Genomic DNA, 14,014 nt, shown 5'->3' on the forward strand with positions numbered 1-14,014 from the left:
CATTTTACTCCAGGACCTTGTCATCTATGGAACACAATTTTGCCCAGATTGACTACATCTACAGCCGCCACTTCACGATCGTGACTGACTATAAACCTCTGCTGGGCATTTTTGCTCCTGATCGGCAGACATCCCAGATCCAGTCCCCAAGGATGCTAAGGTGGTCCATCTTTCTCAATGCATATGACTACGTGCTGCACCACCATCCTGGTAGGAAACTGGGCCACACAGATGCCCTAAGCCGCCTGTCATTGGCAGACATTGACACCGACCCACCCCCAGCCTATGGTGTGATGCTACTGGAGATTCTGCTCCAGCCACTGCTCCATGCCACAGATGTCGCCAAGCACTTTGGCAAAGGATTGCACCATCTCCCACATCTTCAACTGGGTGTGGAGGGGGTGGCCAGCAAGTCGCCTTGATGCAGAGTTCTCCCCATTCGTCCCCAGCAACATGAACTGTCAGTCCACAAGGGATGCCTGCTATGGGGAAACTGGGTCATGATCCCTGCTAAGCTGCGGACCAGAGTGCCGGAGGCTTTCCATGTGAGTCATTCAGGCACTGTCTGCATGAAAGCTTTGGCCAGGAGCTACGTCTGGTGGCCAGGCATTGATGCAGCAGTAGAAGAGTGGGTCCAGCACTGCCAGACCTGCCAAGAGTCCCAACCGGCCATGCCCAAGGTCCTGATTCAACAGTGGGAGATGACACATACACTGTGGTCAAGACTCCACATTGATTTCGCTGCCCATTCCAAGGCCAGACGTTCCTGATCATTGTGGACTCTTTCTCAAAGTGACTCGAGGTGGTGCCAGTCTCAACAATGACCTCCAGGGACATCATCTGGGCCCTGTGGCAGATCTTCACCACACACGACTTGCCAGACACCATCGTGTCTGACAATGGCCAAAACACCAAGAACCAAACTGGAAAACCACATTTACAAGGCTCCCCCAGAAGTTGATATTTCCAGAAACTATGAATTATGCAGATCTGCCTTGACATGCAAATAGAATTGAATTCCTTCCTCATCCTTTCTCCCTAGTAGCCGCCTGAAGGATAGTCTCCCTTGGAAAACCAAGCTGGACCAGAAAACCCCAGAGGCTGAAGGAAAATGGACTCCATTTGTCCCTTTGTGAGCCACAGAGAGAGAAAATGGCTTGGTCTTCCCTGGTCTCCTGCACTCCAGAAGGATCCCTCAGTGATCTGGATCAGCCCCTCTGTGCTGCTGCATCTCTGCAGATGGCAAAAAGAGAGGGGAAACCTGCACCAATCTCACCCCTTGCTGCCTCCCCTAGAGGACAGAGGCCTGTCCCTGCCTTCTCGGCTTCTGCTCTGTTGCTCTTCCTGTTAAAGGACCTAACCTGGCTATGGTACCACGGTGGGAGCCCTCCAAATCCTCTGTCTGTTGCCATGAGGCAGCAAATCAGCTGGGAATCCAGATGGAGGAAGAGATTTGGAGTCTGGTTGCTGACACTGTGGGGACCGGGTTCTCCAGCTGCCTGGCCTCCCCCCTCGGGGAGAGAGTTACTTTCTGAGCAAGCCCTGCAGATTCCCAACATCTCCCTTAGGCCGGTAGAAGCTTCAGTGCCCCATACACGAAAGGAAATTGGAGGAGGTATTCAACCACTTTCTCCAGGTGATGATAAACTAAGACGGCCACGTCTCTGCTCTCCATTGTAGACCCCGGAGTGATCTTATGGGAGGCCTCCAGCAGCACCTCCACCTGTCAGAGATCAAGGAGAGGGTCACTGAAATATACTCAGAGTCGCAAAGTGATTTCATGCTCTTTATTCAGCTCATAGTGGTGAGGAGGAATGAATGAATGTCCCCTCAAAGTATCTGCTTTATATACATTATTTACACAATGGGCTGCACATGATTGGCTAATTCTGGAATTCTACTGTAAGCCAATCAGGTTGTGGATTCACTTCTATCTGGAGCATGATTGGGTGGTTCCTGCCAACCAATCATACTGCTGCATTGTTCTAAGACCAATCAGACTGCTGCATTCTGAATCCTATTGTTCTAGGACCAATCAGACTGCTGCCTTTTGGATCCTATTGTTCTAGGACCAATCAGACTGCTGCAGTTTGGATCCTATTCAATTCAGTACATAACACCCCTCCCCTCTAGGTTCCAGTCCTGCCTGGGAGGTTGCATTCATAGTCCTCAAGGTATGCCGGCGGCCTACGTGTGCGTTGCGGCCTGGGGTGTTCCCTGGTCCGGGGTTCAGGTTCTGGCTCGTGTTCCAAGGATGCTGGCTGTGATGGGGCTGTTTGGTCTGGTGCAACCTGCTCGCTCAGTCGTAGTTCTGGTTCCGGTGTCCTTTCGGCCTCACGGGTCCTCTCTGTATTTACTGATTCTGCCTCTCCTGCTTGCCCCTGCTGCTCTATGGGCCTCACTGCCCCACTGTTCCCTTGGGACTCCTTTGACCTGTCCTCCTCCTCCTGGTTTTCTCCCGGGAATCGTCGCCGTATCTGGTCGCAGTGGCGGCGCCAGCACTGCCCCCCATCTGTTAGCACCTCGTACGACACAGGGCCAGTGACCCTGGTGACTGTGGCGGGTACCCATGCTGGGCCTGCCCCAAAATTCTTTGCGTACACTGGGTCCTGGGCCTCGAAGGTCCAGGGGTTCCTGCCTTCCCCCACCCCTACCTCATCCTGAGCTCTATCGGGGTGAAGGCGGTCCAATCTGATTGCAAGGCGCCGACCCATTAGTAGTTCAGCGGGGCTCCGGCCAGTCGTTGAGCTGGGGGTGCTGTGCTGTGCTAGAAGGAATGTGGCAAGGCGGTACTCCCAATCCCCTTGCGTCATGCGGCGAAGGGTGTCCTTGGTGGTCCGCACCATGCGTTCTGCTTGGCCATTGGTGGCTGGGTGGAATGGCGCCGAACGGATGTGGCGGATGGCGTTCTGCGCTGTGAAGGTTTGGAATTCTCCTGACGTAAATGCCGTCCCGTTGTCTGAGACGAGAGTGTCAGGGAGCCCGTGGGTTGCAAACAGCCTGCGTAGTACCCGGATGGCTGCGGATGTAGAAGTGGACGGTACCAGTGCGACTTCCAGCCATTTGGTGTAGGAGTCCACCACTATGAAGAATGTTTTCCCCTGAAAGGGGCCAGCGAAGTCCACATGCAGGCGTGACCATGGTGCTCGGGCGGACTCCCAGGACCGGACTGGGGCCCTTGGGGGATCTGGGCGGGATTCTTGGCAGGCCTGGCATTGTTTGACCCAGGCCTCTATCTCTCCGTCGATTCCCGGCCACCACACATAACTCCTGGCAAGGGCTTTCATTCTTACTACCCCTGGGTGTGTCTCGTGTAGGGCTGTGAGGACCCTTTTGCGGAGGGGCTGGGGAACAACGACCCTGCTTCCCCATAACAGGCACCCCTTGTGGGCTGACAGTTCATGTTTGCGGGTTGTGTAGCCGGCGAATTCTGGCCCGGGGCTGCTGCTGGGCCATTCCCTCCACACCGAATTGCAGCCGCTTTACCCTGAACGCTCCTCTGTGCGTCACAATCGTCTGTGCCTCTGCTGTAGCCTCATCTACTGGAAGCTGTTGATATGCTTGGGCCAAGTCCAGCTTGCCAAAAATTTTCGACCCAGCCAGGGTGGCAAGGACATGGCTGACCACTGGCACTGGGTATGCATGGGCCGTGAGGGCCTTGTTTATGGTACATTTGTAGTCTGCGCAGATGCGGACCGAACCATTAGGCTTGACGGGTGTGACGATTGGGGTTTCCCAGGGGGCATTAGGCACCGGCTCCAGCACTCCTTGCTCCACGAGTCGGTTAAATTCCTCATCTATACGGGGTTTCAGGGCGAACGGGACCCGGCGGGCCTTTAGCCTGACCGGTCGTACTGCGGGGTCAAGCTGTAGAGCAATGGGGGGGGGGGCATATACTGTCCCAATTTCCCATCGAAAACCCCCGGAAATTCCTTGAATATGGCGTCCACGTCCACTTGTAAGCTCATGTGGTTCACCCCGGTGATGGCTAGCCCCAGTGGTCCAAACCATGCCAATCCCAGTAAGCTAATGTAGGGGCCCTTGACCACAAGTAAGTCCAGTTGCCGCGTCCGCCCTCGGTATTGCACCCTGAAGGTCCCCACCCCCAATGTGGGGACCTTACGTTTCTGGAAGTCCCGGAGGGTGAATGGGGCTGGCCTGAGTTTGGGACCCCCAGTAGGACACAGTTTCCTTAAGGTCCTTGCCGAGATTATGGATAGAGTTGAACCCGTGTCAAGCTCCATGCGGCATGGGGCCCCCTCTATCTGTACCTCTACATAAATTTTCTCAACGTTGGGGTGGGGCAACTGGTATACCTGGAAGTCCGTGAGCTCCGTCGAGTTGCCTTGGTGCGTTGGGCCCCGGGACCTGGGGCTCTTGGATTGGTCATCTGATGCCTGGCGTCGGGTGGGCCGAGCCCGACACACCCGGGCAATGTGTCCCAATTTTCTGCACTGCCTGCACTCTGCGTTGCGGAAACGGCAGGTCCTCCTCTCGTGACTTTCTCCACAGCTTGCACAGTTCTCTCCTTCTCGTCGAGGCAGCTGTGGTATGTGGGCTGCTTGAGTGCGCTGCTGTACTCGGTGCACCTCCTCCCTGTCGGATCCTGAGTTGTCGGTGAGGTCTTCGTGGTGGACCCTCGGTTGGGACAGCTGGCTCGGCCGTGCCTCTTGCGTCGACCTCTCAGCAGCTTCCGTTGCCAGGGCCTCCTCCAGAGCGACCTGGAATGTTAGGTCCTTCTTAGCGTAGAGGCGTCGTTGCAGCTTCTCATCCTTCAGGCCACCGACGAGGCGATCCCGAAGCATGTTCTCCAGCTCTGAGAAGTTGCAGAACTGGGCAGCTTGGCGGAGAGAGGTCACAAACCCAGTTATGGTTTCCCCAGGGGCTTGCCGCTTTGCGTAGAAGGCATTTCGACAAGCCACCACTGAGGGCTGTGGCGAAAAGTGCCCCTTCAGCTGTTCCATTATTGTTTTGTATGGAACAGTAGCGACATCTTCAGGTGCAAGGAGAGCCCGGGCGATTTCAAACGTCTCCTCTCCGCAGACGCTGAAGAATATTGCCCTCCTCTTGGCGTCTTCTGCATCGGTGACCCCTTTGGCTTCTAGGAGGAAGGTGAAATGGGAGGCGTACGCTTCTCAGTCTCCAGATGCTGGGTTGAACGGCGAGAAGCTGCTGTCGGTTGCCCTTCTGAGTTCCTTGTGTCCTGGAGCTGAAGCCTGGATACACGGTGCGAGGCAGCGGTGCGGCAGGTGGCGGTGCTGCGGTGCTGTGTGTGGCAGTCAGCTCAGCGGGATCCCATCCTCATCGCCAGTGAAATATACTCAGAGTCGCAAAGTGATTTCATGCTCTTTATTCAGCTCATAGTGGTGAGGAGGAATGAATGAATGAATGAGAGTCCCCTCAAAGTATCTGCTTTATATACATTATTTACACAATGGGCTGCACATGATTGGCTAATTCTGGAATTCTACTGTAAGCCAATCAGGTTGTGGATTCACTTCTATCTGGAGCATGATTGGGTGGTTCCTGCCAACCAATCATACTGCTGCATTGTTCTAAGACCAATCAGACTGCTGCATTCTGAATCCTATTGTTCTAGGACCAATCAGACTGCTGCCTTTTGGATCCTATTGTTCTAGGACCAATCAGACTGCTGCAGTTTGGATCCTATTCAATTCAGTACATAACAGTCACTCAGATAGTACCAGGAAGTGGGGCTGTCTCAGGACCCTTGGGCTGAGGTTCTTATTCTTACATTTTGAGGCCCTTCCCAACAAACACGTGTCATGGCCACTCAATGGCATGAGGTGGACTCCCCTACTTCAAGGCGGAGATTCTTCTCTCCTACGCTGGCAGCATCCTACCTCCACTGCTTTGCTGCTGAACTCTTGCAGCAAGTGGGAGATGTCCAAGTGCTCGAAGGTGCTCTCAACAGCAAGGTCACTGGCCAGGAAGCACTTGGCCTCCAAAAGCTGCTCCGCAGGAAGGAAGGTGACCTGAAACAAGAGATGAAAGTCAGAGATCCCCACAGGGAGAACTCGTTTGTTTGTTCGTTTCGTTCATTCATTCAGAGCATTTGTACTCCTCTTCTCAGCCAAAAAGGCTCCCAGAGAGGCTTATACAAAATCAAAAACAAGACACTCCCTAGTCACAGGCTTACATTCGAATAAACAAACCAACGAACACAAACAGAAGCTTACTTTGACCTTTGATAGCTCTTTGCCAAACTTGGTGATACCATTATTCTACGTCCTAAAGCTAAGTCCCCTGGAAATGCCAACTTTCACTTACCTCCAGGAGTCTTTGAGATGCCATATTCTAATCCAAATAAGCAAGGGTCACTACAGCAAACCTCTGCCAACCTCTCCACACTGAGGATGCCAGAACCTCAGTTCAAACAGCTGTTGCTTGGTGACATGGAACGCATGGCCATGATGCCAAGATTCCAGGAAAATCCATGTGGCCTAGTGGTTAGAGTGCTGGGCTTGGACCTGGGAGAGCAGGGCTCAATTTCCCGCTCAGCCATGAGACGCACTGGGTGATGTTGGGCTAGCTACTCCCTCTCAGCCTAACTGGCTCCTGAGTCTGTTGCAGCACCCTCATGCTCAAAGCCTTGTGTTAGCACTTCAAAAGACTAACAAACATTTGCAACTTCAAATGGGGTTAATTAAAAAGCTCAAGACACTTATTCGCAACACCAGCCCAACAGAGATTATGCAATGGCCAGTCTTTTAAAGACCCACAAAATGTAGAATCATAGAAACGTAGAGTTGGAAGGTGCCCTGGGAGTCATCTAGTCCAACCCCCTGAAATGCACAAAGAGCTGCAGTTCTGCAGCAAGCAGGGAAACCAGAAACCAAATCCCCACTCAGCCATAGTGGTCACTAAGAGATCTTGGGCCACTCACTCACTCTCAGACGAACCTCCTTCACAGGCTTGCTGGAAGGATAACAGGGCAGGAGGAAGTAGAGGGCCCCCTGAGTTCCTTGGAGTTCAAGGAGGAGAACAGGAATTTGCAGTGTTCTGCAGTGTTTGCAGCAAACATGAAAGCAGCACAAAAAGGAGATGAATATAGTGCCATGGATCAAACTTGGGACTTTCTGCATGCAAAGCAGGTGTTCTGCCATCAAGCTTTGCTCTTTCTTCAAATACACGGAGTTTTGCATTTTGGTTGGAAGCGACCGAGTGTCATCTAGTCCAACCCCCTGCAATGCAAGCCTCAATGTATTCAATACTGTATGTGTTTCTTAAATATGTATATTTTAACTGCTGATTTTATTAATGTTTTGATTATTTTATGTCTATTTACAATATAAATACAGTACAACTAACTAAAATAAAAGAGAAATGTACACAGTAGTACAGTTTGTCAAACTCATTAGCTTTTTTAAAATTTGTAATCCACTGTTAATACTTTTAAAAAGTGCTGATCTGTACAAAGAAAGAAAATCACCTCCCTCCCCACCCCAAGTCTAACATATGATGTAACAGGGGTAACTCTCTCTTTCTCTTATGAGTTAGCATCCCTTCCAAATCAAGAAGGGCTGGGGCAGAGGTCCCGCCAACTAAGGGCTCAGGGGCAGTTACTGTTGCTATCAAAGGGTTAAAAGGTAGCAGAAACGCTCTAATCACTGAGCAGCTGGAGGTCATTAGGCTTCCAGGAACATGAGTTTGTATAAATAGTCTCCCGTGTGTTTGTTCTCCCCCCCTTTCTCCGGGGTTTCTTTTCTTTTGTAAATAAACCTTTCTTTGAGTTCCAAAACCGCTTGCTCCAAGACTCCTCTTTGAAAAAATACTGCCTCTCCTGCCCTTCTTAAACTGCTGCGCGAAATGCTCTGCTGTAATGGGACTTGAGACGATGGAAGCGCACTGGACATTTACTTTGCATTAAACTAATTAAAGTTTAATGGGACAGGTTATGGTTGTTTGTACGTCAAGAAGGAGATAAGGGGTGCAGTTCAGAGTGATTTATGCAAGGACTGGAGCGAAGTCAGAAGCGGTTGCCGACAACGAAAGCCTTCAAAGCAGCTTGAGTCCTGCAACGTGCCTAGAAAAGTTTTAAACAGGCACTGAGCAGTTTGTACTCGCTGGAAGACGTCTTATTCCTCAAGGAGCCACCTCAGCAGCTGGGAGACGGTCTACAGGTGTGTGAGTATCGTTCCTAAGCCCCAGGGAGGATGGCAGAGTCCCAGGAAAGTTTTGCTGTCCCGTTTACGCGACTTAATGGGAAAAATTGGCAAGATTGGAAGGCTAGAGTAAGGGTTTGGTTGCAAGCAAAAGAGTTGTGGAGTTGCACTGAAGCACCGCCTTTACAGGCAGCTGCAGACGCATCTGCAGAAGACAAAGCAGCAGCAGCAGCTTCACAGAAATGCGACAGGAAAGCCCAAGGTCTACTAGTTTTGGCAGTGGGACCAGAGCAAATGCCTTACGTTTCTGAGTTAAAGAACACGCATGAGGTCTGGACGGTTCTGCAGCAGTTAAATTCCAGAAACACTGCGGGGGCCAAGATCCATGCTACAAGATGTTTGTTTGATTTACGTCTTCAACCGGGAGCGTGTGTGAAAGAACATATTGCCAAAATGGTGTCTGCCTTTAATCAACTAAGACAGCTGGGCATTCCTTTCTCTGTGGAGCAGCAGTCATACATATTGTTGTCTTCTCTTGATAAAAGCTATGAGACTCTAGCTCTAACTTTGGAAGCTATGCCTTCAACTGAATTAACCCTTGAATACATTTCATCTCGGCTTGCAGATGAACAAGATAAAAGGCAAAGAGAAAGAGGTTTGTCTTTAAAGGGGAGTTATGCTGTGCCTAAGAGTGGGGATGCTGAGTTTGAGAACACAGTGGATGCTTTTGCAGCTAGACACTGTTTTTGCTGTAGTTCCCCCTCCCATCTAATCAGGAATTGCACACGTGAACCTGGTCAAGACAGCACCAAGGCCGTTACCCCTAGTTACCAGACAAGGAGTTCCAGGGGACGTCGAAGAAGAGGAGGAGGTCGTGGCTACTCCCACAGCACACAGCACATGGCTTCAGCAATGGCGTTGATGCAAGGGCGTGGCCAAGGCAGCAATCTACGCTGGTTGATCGACAGTGGTGCATCTCACCACCTGGTGGCGCCATCTAGTGTCCGTTTGCAGAATTGCAGACATTTGCAAATCCCTAAAGTTGTGACAATGGCAGATTCAACTAAACGTTCCTTAGAGACCGTAGGCACAGTGTTCTTGAATTGTTTGCAAACAGAAATTGATGCCTACGTGCTAAAGGGATTGAAGGGGTGTATTTTGTCTGTGTCGGAACTTGATAGAGTTGGGTTTAAAACTGTGTTTGAAAATGGGGTTTGCACTATTTCAAAGAATAACGTATCTCTTTTGCAGGTGGAATGCAGAAATGGGTTATATTATTTTGAGACAAGTCCAGATGAAGTTGAACAGGTTCATGCTGGTTGTGTGAACACGCCTACCCATAATTCTTGTGTTCATTTATGGCACCGCCGTCTGGGACATATTAATTTTCAGTATATTAAAAGGCAACCTGAATTATCAGAAGGGTGCAAAATGAACAAATGTACTAAGTATTTGGATTGTACTGCATGCAAAAGGGCGAAGGTTCATAGATGCAGCTATCCCAGTTCAGACAGGAAATCTGACAAAGTATTCCAACTTGTGCATATGGACCTATGTGGCCCAATGCCTGTTGCTAGCATGGGAGGTTCGAGGTATGCACTGTGTCTCTCGGATGACAAAACGAAGGTTACATGGTTTTTTCCTCTCAAAACCAAAGCAGATACTGCAGAAGCAGTCAAAAATTGGGTTCATGCAGTAGAACTTGAATTCGGTACTAGAGTACTTGCTTTTCAGACAGACAGAGGGTCAGAATTTACCGGGTCTGTGTTGCAGAGTTTCTTTAACAAAAAGGGAATTAAGCATCGTCTGTCTACACCTTATTCCCCCCAAGAAGGAGGCGTGGCCGAACGTAAAAACAGGGTTCTGCAAGAGTTGGCAAACTCTATGTTGTTTGATGCTAAACTCCCTCAAAGTTACTGGGCGGAAGCCTGGCAGACGGCTACTCATATTCTGAACCGAGTATATAATTCGGTAATTGACACTACCCCATATTTTGCTTTATATGGGAAGAAGCCCAAAATTAATTACTTTCGGGTGTTTGGATGTCAAGCCTATGTACTTATCCCAAAAGCGTTAAGGAAAAAGGGAAGTCCAAGGGCTAGGAAACTCATCTTTTGTGGGTACGAACCACACGCCAAATCTTGGAGATTCGTGAACCCAAATGGGGATACTACAAGAGTGGTCCTCAGTAGGAGCGCTGAATTTTGTGAGCAGTCCGGATGGACTCACTTACATGCTAACCCTGACATTTTGAGAGATGATTTAGGCATTTATGCTGAGAATGAAAGTCCCGAGAGTAGTGAGCCAGAAGGGGATGGTGCACATGGTTCAGATGCAAATTCTGACCAGGCACAAGGTTCTTCTCCTAAGGTAGAAAAGCCAGAATCTAGGAGTGTTCCAACATCGCCAGTCAGTAGGCCTAGCAGACAGCAAAAGCGAAGCAGGTCACCTGCAACACCAAGCCCAAGGGAGGTATCTAAACGAAGGTCTTTATCCCTAGGGGCGCATCCAGATATAAAGTCTGAGACAGATTCTGACAGCCAACGATCAGAGGAACAATTGCGCAGGTCAAACCGTGCCACAAAGGGCAAGCCACCAGAGCGGTTTAAGGTGACAAGTGTGTACGTAAATATGGCACAGTGTGAGCCAGATAGCTATATGGAAGTACAACAGCTTCCAAGCTCAGAAGCCGTAAAGTGGCAGGAAGCAATGGAAAAAGAGATGGCTTCAATGAAGTCTCTCGGTGTGTTTACAAGTACAGAGCTTCCGAAAGGGCAACAAGCTGTAGGTTGTCGATGGGTATATCGTTTAAAGCCCACAACTACTGAAGAGTTGCAATATAAAGCCCGACTAGTTGCAAAAGGGTTTTCGCAGCGCAAAGGTGTTCACTATTCTCAAATCTATGCCTCTACTTCAAGATCGGAGTCACTAAGAATGATTTTAGCCTCTTCAGCTAAGAAGGGAAATAAGCTGTTTCATTTTGATGTCAATGTGGCTTATTTAAATGCAGACTTACAGGAGGAAGTCTATATGACACCACCACCAGGTTTTGAAGGAGACAAGCCAAACCAGGTCTGGCGCCTACACAAATCCATTTATGGGTTGAAACAGTCTGCCCGTAATTGGAATTCCTGCTTAAACGATGCTCTAGAGAGCATGGGGTTCAGAAAGAGCGCAGCAGATGCGTGTCTTTATCTAAAAGGCTCGGGATGTGAACAAGAAGCAGTCTTGATATTTGTTGACGATTTATTATACAGTGGAAAGGATGATAAACCTGCACAACAATTTGCCACAAAGCTTGGAGAAAGGTTTCAGATAAAATCACTAGGCAATGTATCTGTTTATCTAGGAGTTAAAATTCAGCAAGATGAAAATGGGAACTATTGGCTCAGCCAAGAAGCTAAGATCCAGCAGTTGCTGGAAAGGTTTAAAATGGACAACTGTGCTGGTGTTAAAACCCCAATGGAGTTAAGTTACATAAAGGATGCTCAAGCCGAGCAACAGGCAGAGTTCTCTAATCCCGGGGTTTACCAGTCAGCGTTAGGCAGTCTACTCCACATTGCACAGTGGACTCGGCCCGATATAACATATGCTGTCAACATGCTGTGTAGACAAGCTGAAAAACCATCAATGCATGCTTGGCAAGGAGTAAAAAGAGTTTTAAGGTATCCCCAAACTACCAAAAGGTTTCGCTTAAAACTATCAGCAGAGGGCAGCACACACCTTGAATGTTGGGCCGACAGTAGTTGGGCAGATGCTGGACCAGATAGAAAATCAGTGTCAGGAATGGCGATAAAATTTGGAAATGCACTAATTGGTTGGAGATCAAGAAAGCAGTCACTTATAGCTTTAAGTTCAACTGAATCTGAGTTTAATGCATTATCAGATGTATGTAGAGAACTGGAATTTTATAAGCAACTGGTACAAGAATTGTTTGGAGAATGTTCCCTACCTATCAGAGTGTGGGAAGACAATCAACCTTGTATTAAACTAGCTAAATCAGGCCAATTCAAGGCACACACAAAACACTTGGATATCCGTTATCAAAATGTATGCCAAAGTGTAAAACAAGGTTTAATTGAACTAAAGTATTGTCCAAGCCAAGAAAATCTTGCAGACGGTTTTACGAAAGCTTTGAGTCCGCAATCTCATAAATGTTTCTGTTCAGGTTTAAATTTGAATTAAGGTTGGTACAGCTCTGTGTTACGAGCGAGAGGGGGTGTTGCTATCAAAGGGTTAAAAGGTAGCAGAAACGCTCTAATCACTGAGCAGCTGGAGGTCATTAGGCTTCCAGGAACATGAGTTTGTATAAATAGTCTCCCGTGTGTTTGTTCTCCCCCCCTTTCTCCCCTTTCGGGCGTGTTTGCTGATATGTGTGGTTCGTCGCCGGGGTTTCTTTTCTTTTGTAAATAAACCTTTCTTTGAGTTCCAAAACCGCTTGCTCCAAGACTCCTCTTTGAAAAAATACTGCCTCTCCTGCCCTTCTTAAACTGCTGCGCGAAATGCTCTGCTGTAATGGGACTTGAGACGATGGAAGCGCACTGGACATTTACTTTGCATTAAACTAATTAAAGTTTAATGGGACAGTTACACAGGCAGAAGGTCCCAGCCAGGGTCCAATCCATACATAACCTTTTTAGACCCAGTCTCTCTGCAAAGCTGCTAAATATTCTTCCAAAAGTTGGTGTTGGAATCCGTCTGCTTCGGGAGACAATACTGAATCTTGATGTTTTACTTTCATTTCAAAGCACCGCTAGGCAGCGCTGTCATTGTGCTGGGAGCCTGTCTCCACGTGCAGGGGAAAAACGTCCCTGTAGCATCATTATGGTGCCTTATGTCACAATCGGCCCCTCCTTTGTTATCCCCCACCCCGCCTGAGTAAGTGGGAGCTGAAGCCTTGATGTCGATGTGCCCCAGGCTGAAAGGCGCTGACTTCCAAGCAGGCAGGCAAGCTGAGCACAAGGCTGAAGCCCGCAGAGAAAGCTCGCTCGCAACTCGGGAGCAGGAGACGCCCCTGCAGATCATCGCTTCCCCGCAAAGCCGCTTGCCACCCTCGGCTGGATCCCACGGTTAGATCAGGCCGCCGGGAAACAGCAGGTGAAGAAGGCGGTGTGGATGCAGCTGCCCCCCACCGTTCGGCTCCTTCCTCCCCTCCTGCTGCCGGGCAAGGGCGCCCCGCCGGGATGCAATGGTACTTCTGCCCCGCTGTTCCCCACCCCTGCTCCACCCACCACCATCTCCCTCATCTGCTCTAGTGCAGCGGTCTCCGCCTCGGCCGCCCTCCTTCCTCGTCGCCCGCCCCCCAGCCAAGGCAGCCCCTGCAAGACCCCCCCGCCTCCCCACAGCAGGATGGTAGACATGAACGGCATGGAGCTGAGGATGCCGGACTCCGCCCGCAACGGGGCGCTGCTCATCGCCGGCCAAGAGCGCAGCTTCGAGCCCGGCCCCTTGTTGAAAGGTTCCCCCCGCCCGCCGCTCGCGGAAACTGCAGCATTGAAGCCCTTCCGCCGCTCTAGGCAAGGGCAGGGCGGCGGCATTTGCCCGCGCACTTTGGAAAGCGGCGGCGGCTCTTCGTCTCCTTGCCAGCTAAGCGAAAGCGGGACATTCCCGGATCTGTGAATTCGTGATGTCCTGGGACATTGAGGCACTTGAGGGGTCGGCTGTTGTCTACCCCGGGATGGCAGGAACACTGGGCCCTCCAAATGTTGCTCAACTCCAACGCCCATCAGCCCCAGCCGGCAGGGCCGATAGTCAAGGTTGTGAACCGATCTGAAAACTGCCTGGAGAAAGAGAGAATGAAATGTGACTCTGGTCCCAAGATGGCCATGCAAGAAGAAAAAGCATTTCTGCTGGTAGTGGGTGGGGCGGTGTTGATTCCCCCCCCCCAA

At 50.2% G+C, this 14,014-nt stretch overlaps 1 protein-coding gene across 2 annotated transcripts; it reads right to left on the bottom strand.

Annotated features, from left to right (window-relative positions):
• Window positions 1–1,146: 1,146 nt before the first annotated feature.
• Window positions 1,147–13,334, bottom strand: LOC309333246 (uncharacterized protein). Of its 2 annotated transcripts, none has more exons than XR_014152417.1 (3): window positions 12,759–13,334; window positions 5,865–5,996; window positions 1,147–1,723 (listed from the first exon to the last, which is right to left on the bottom strand). XR_014152417.1 is itself a non-coding variant. In XM_081846667.1 (3 exons), exons 1-3 carry the CDS (start codon window positions 6,313–6,315, stop codon window positions 1,565–1,567), a joined length of 315 nt encoding a protein of 104 aa, XP_081702793.1. In that variant the 5' UTR covers window positions 6,316–6,401; the 3' UTR covers window positions 1,147–1,564. The 2 variants fall into 2 exon arrangements, 1 of the variants encoding a protein (XP_081702793.1); XM_081846667.1 differs by lacking the exon at window positions 12,759–13,334 and adding an exon at window positions 6,292–6,401.
• Between the last annotated feature and the right edge of the window lie 680 nt (window positions 13,335–14,014).

Source organism: Podarcis erhardii (genome assembly GCF_964252035.2).
Source record: "Podarcis erhardii genome assembly, chromosome: W".
In the NCBI taxonomy this organism is placed as follows: Eukaryota; Metazoa; Chordata; class Lepidosauria; order Squamata; family Lacertidae; genus Podarcis; species Podarcis erhardii.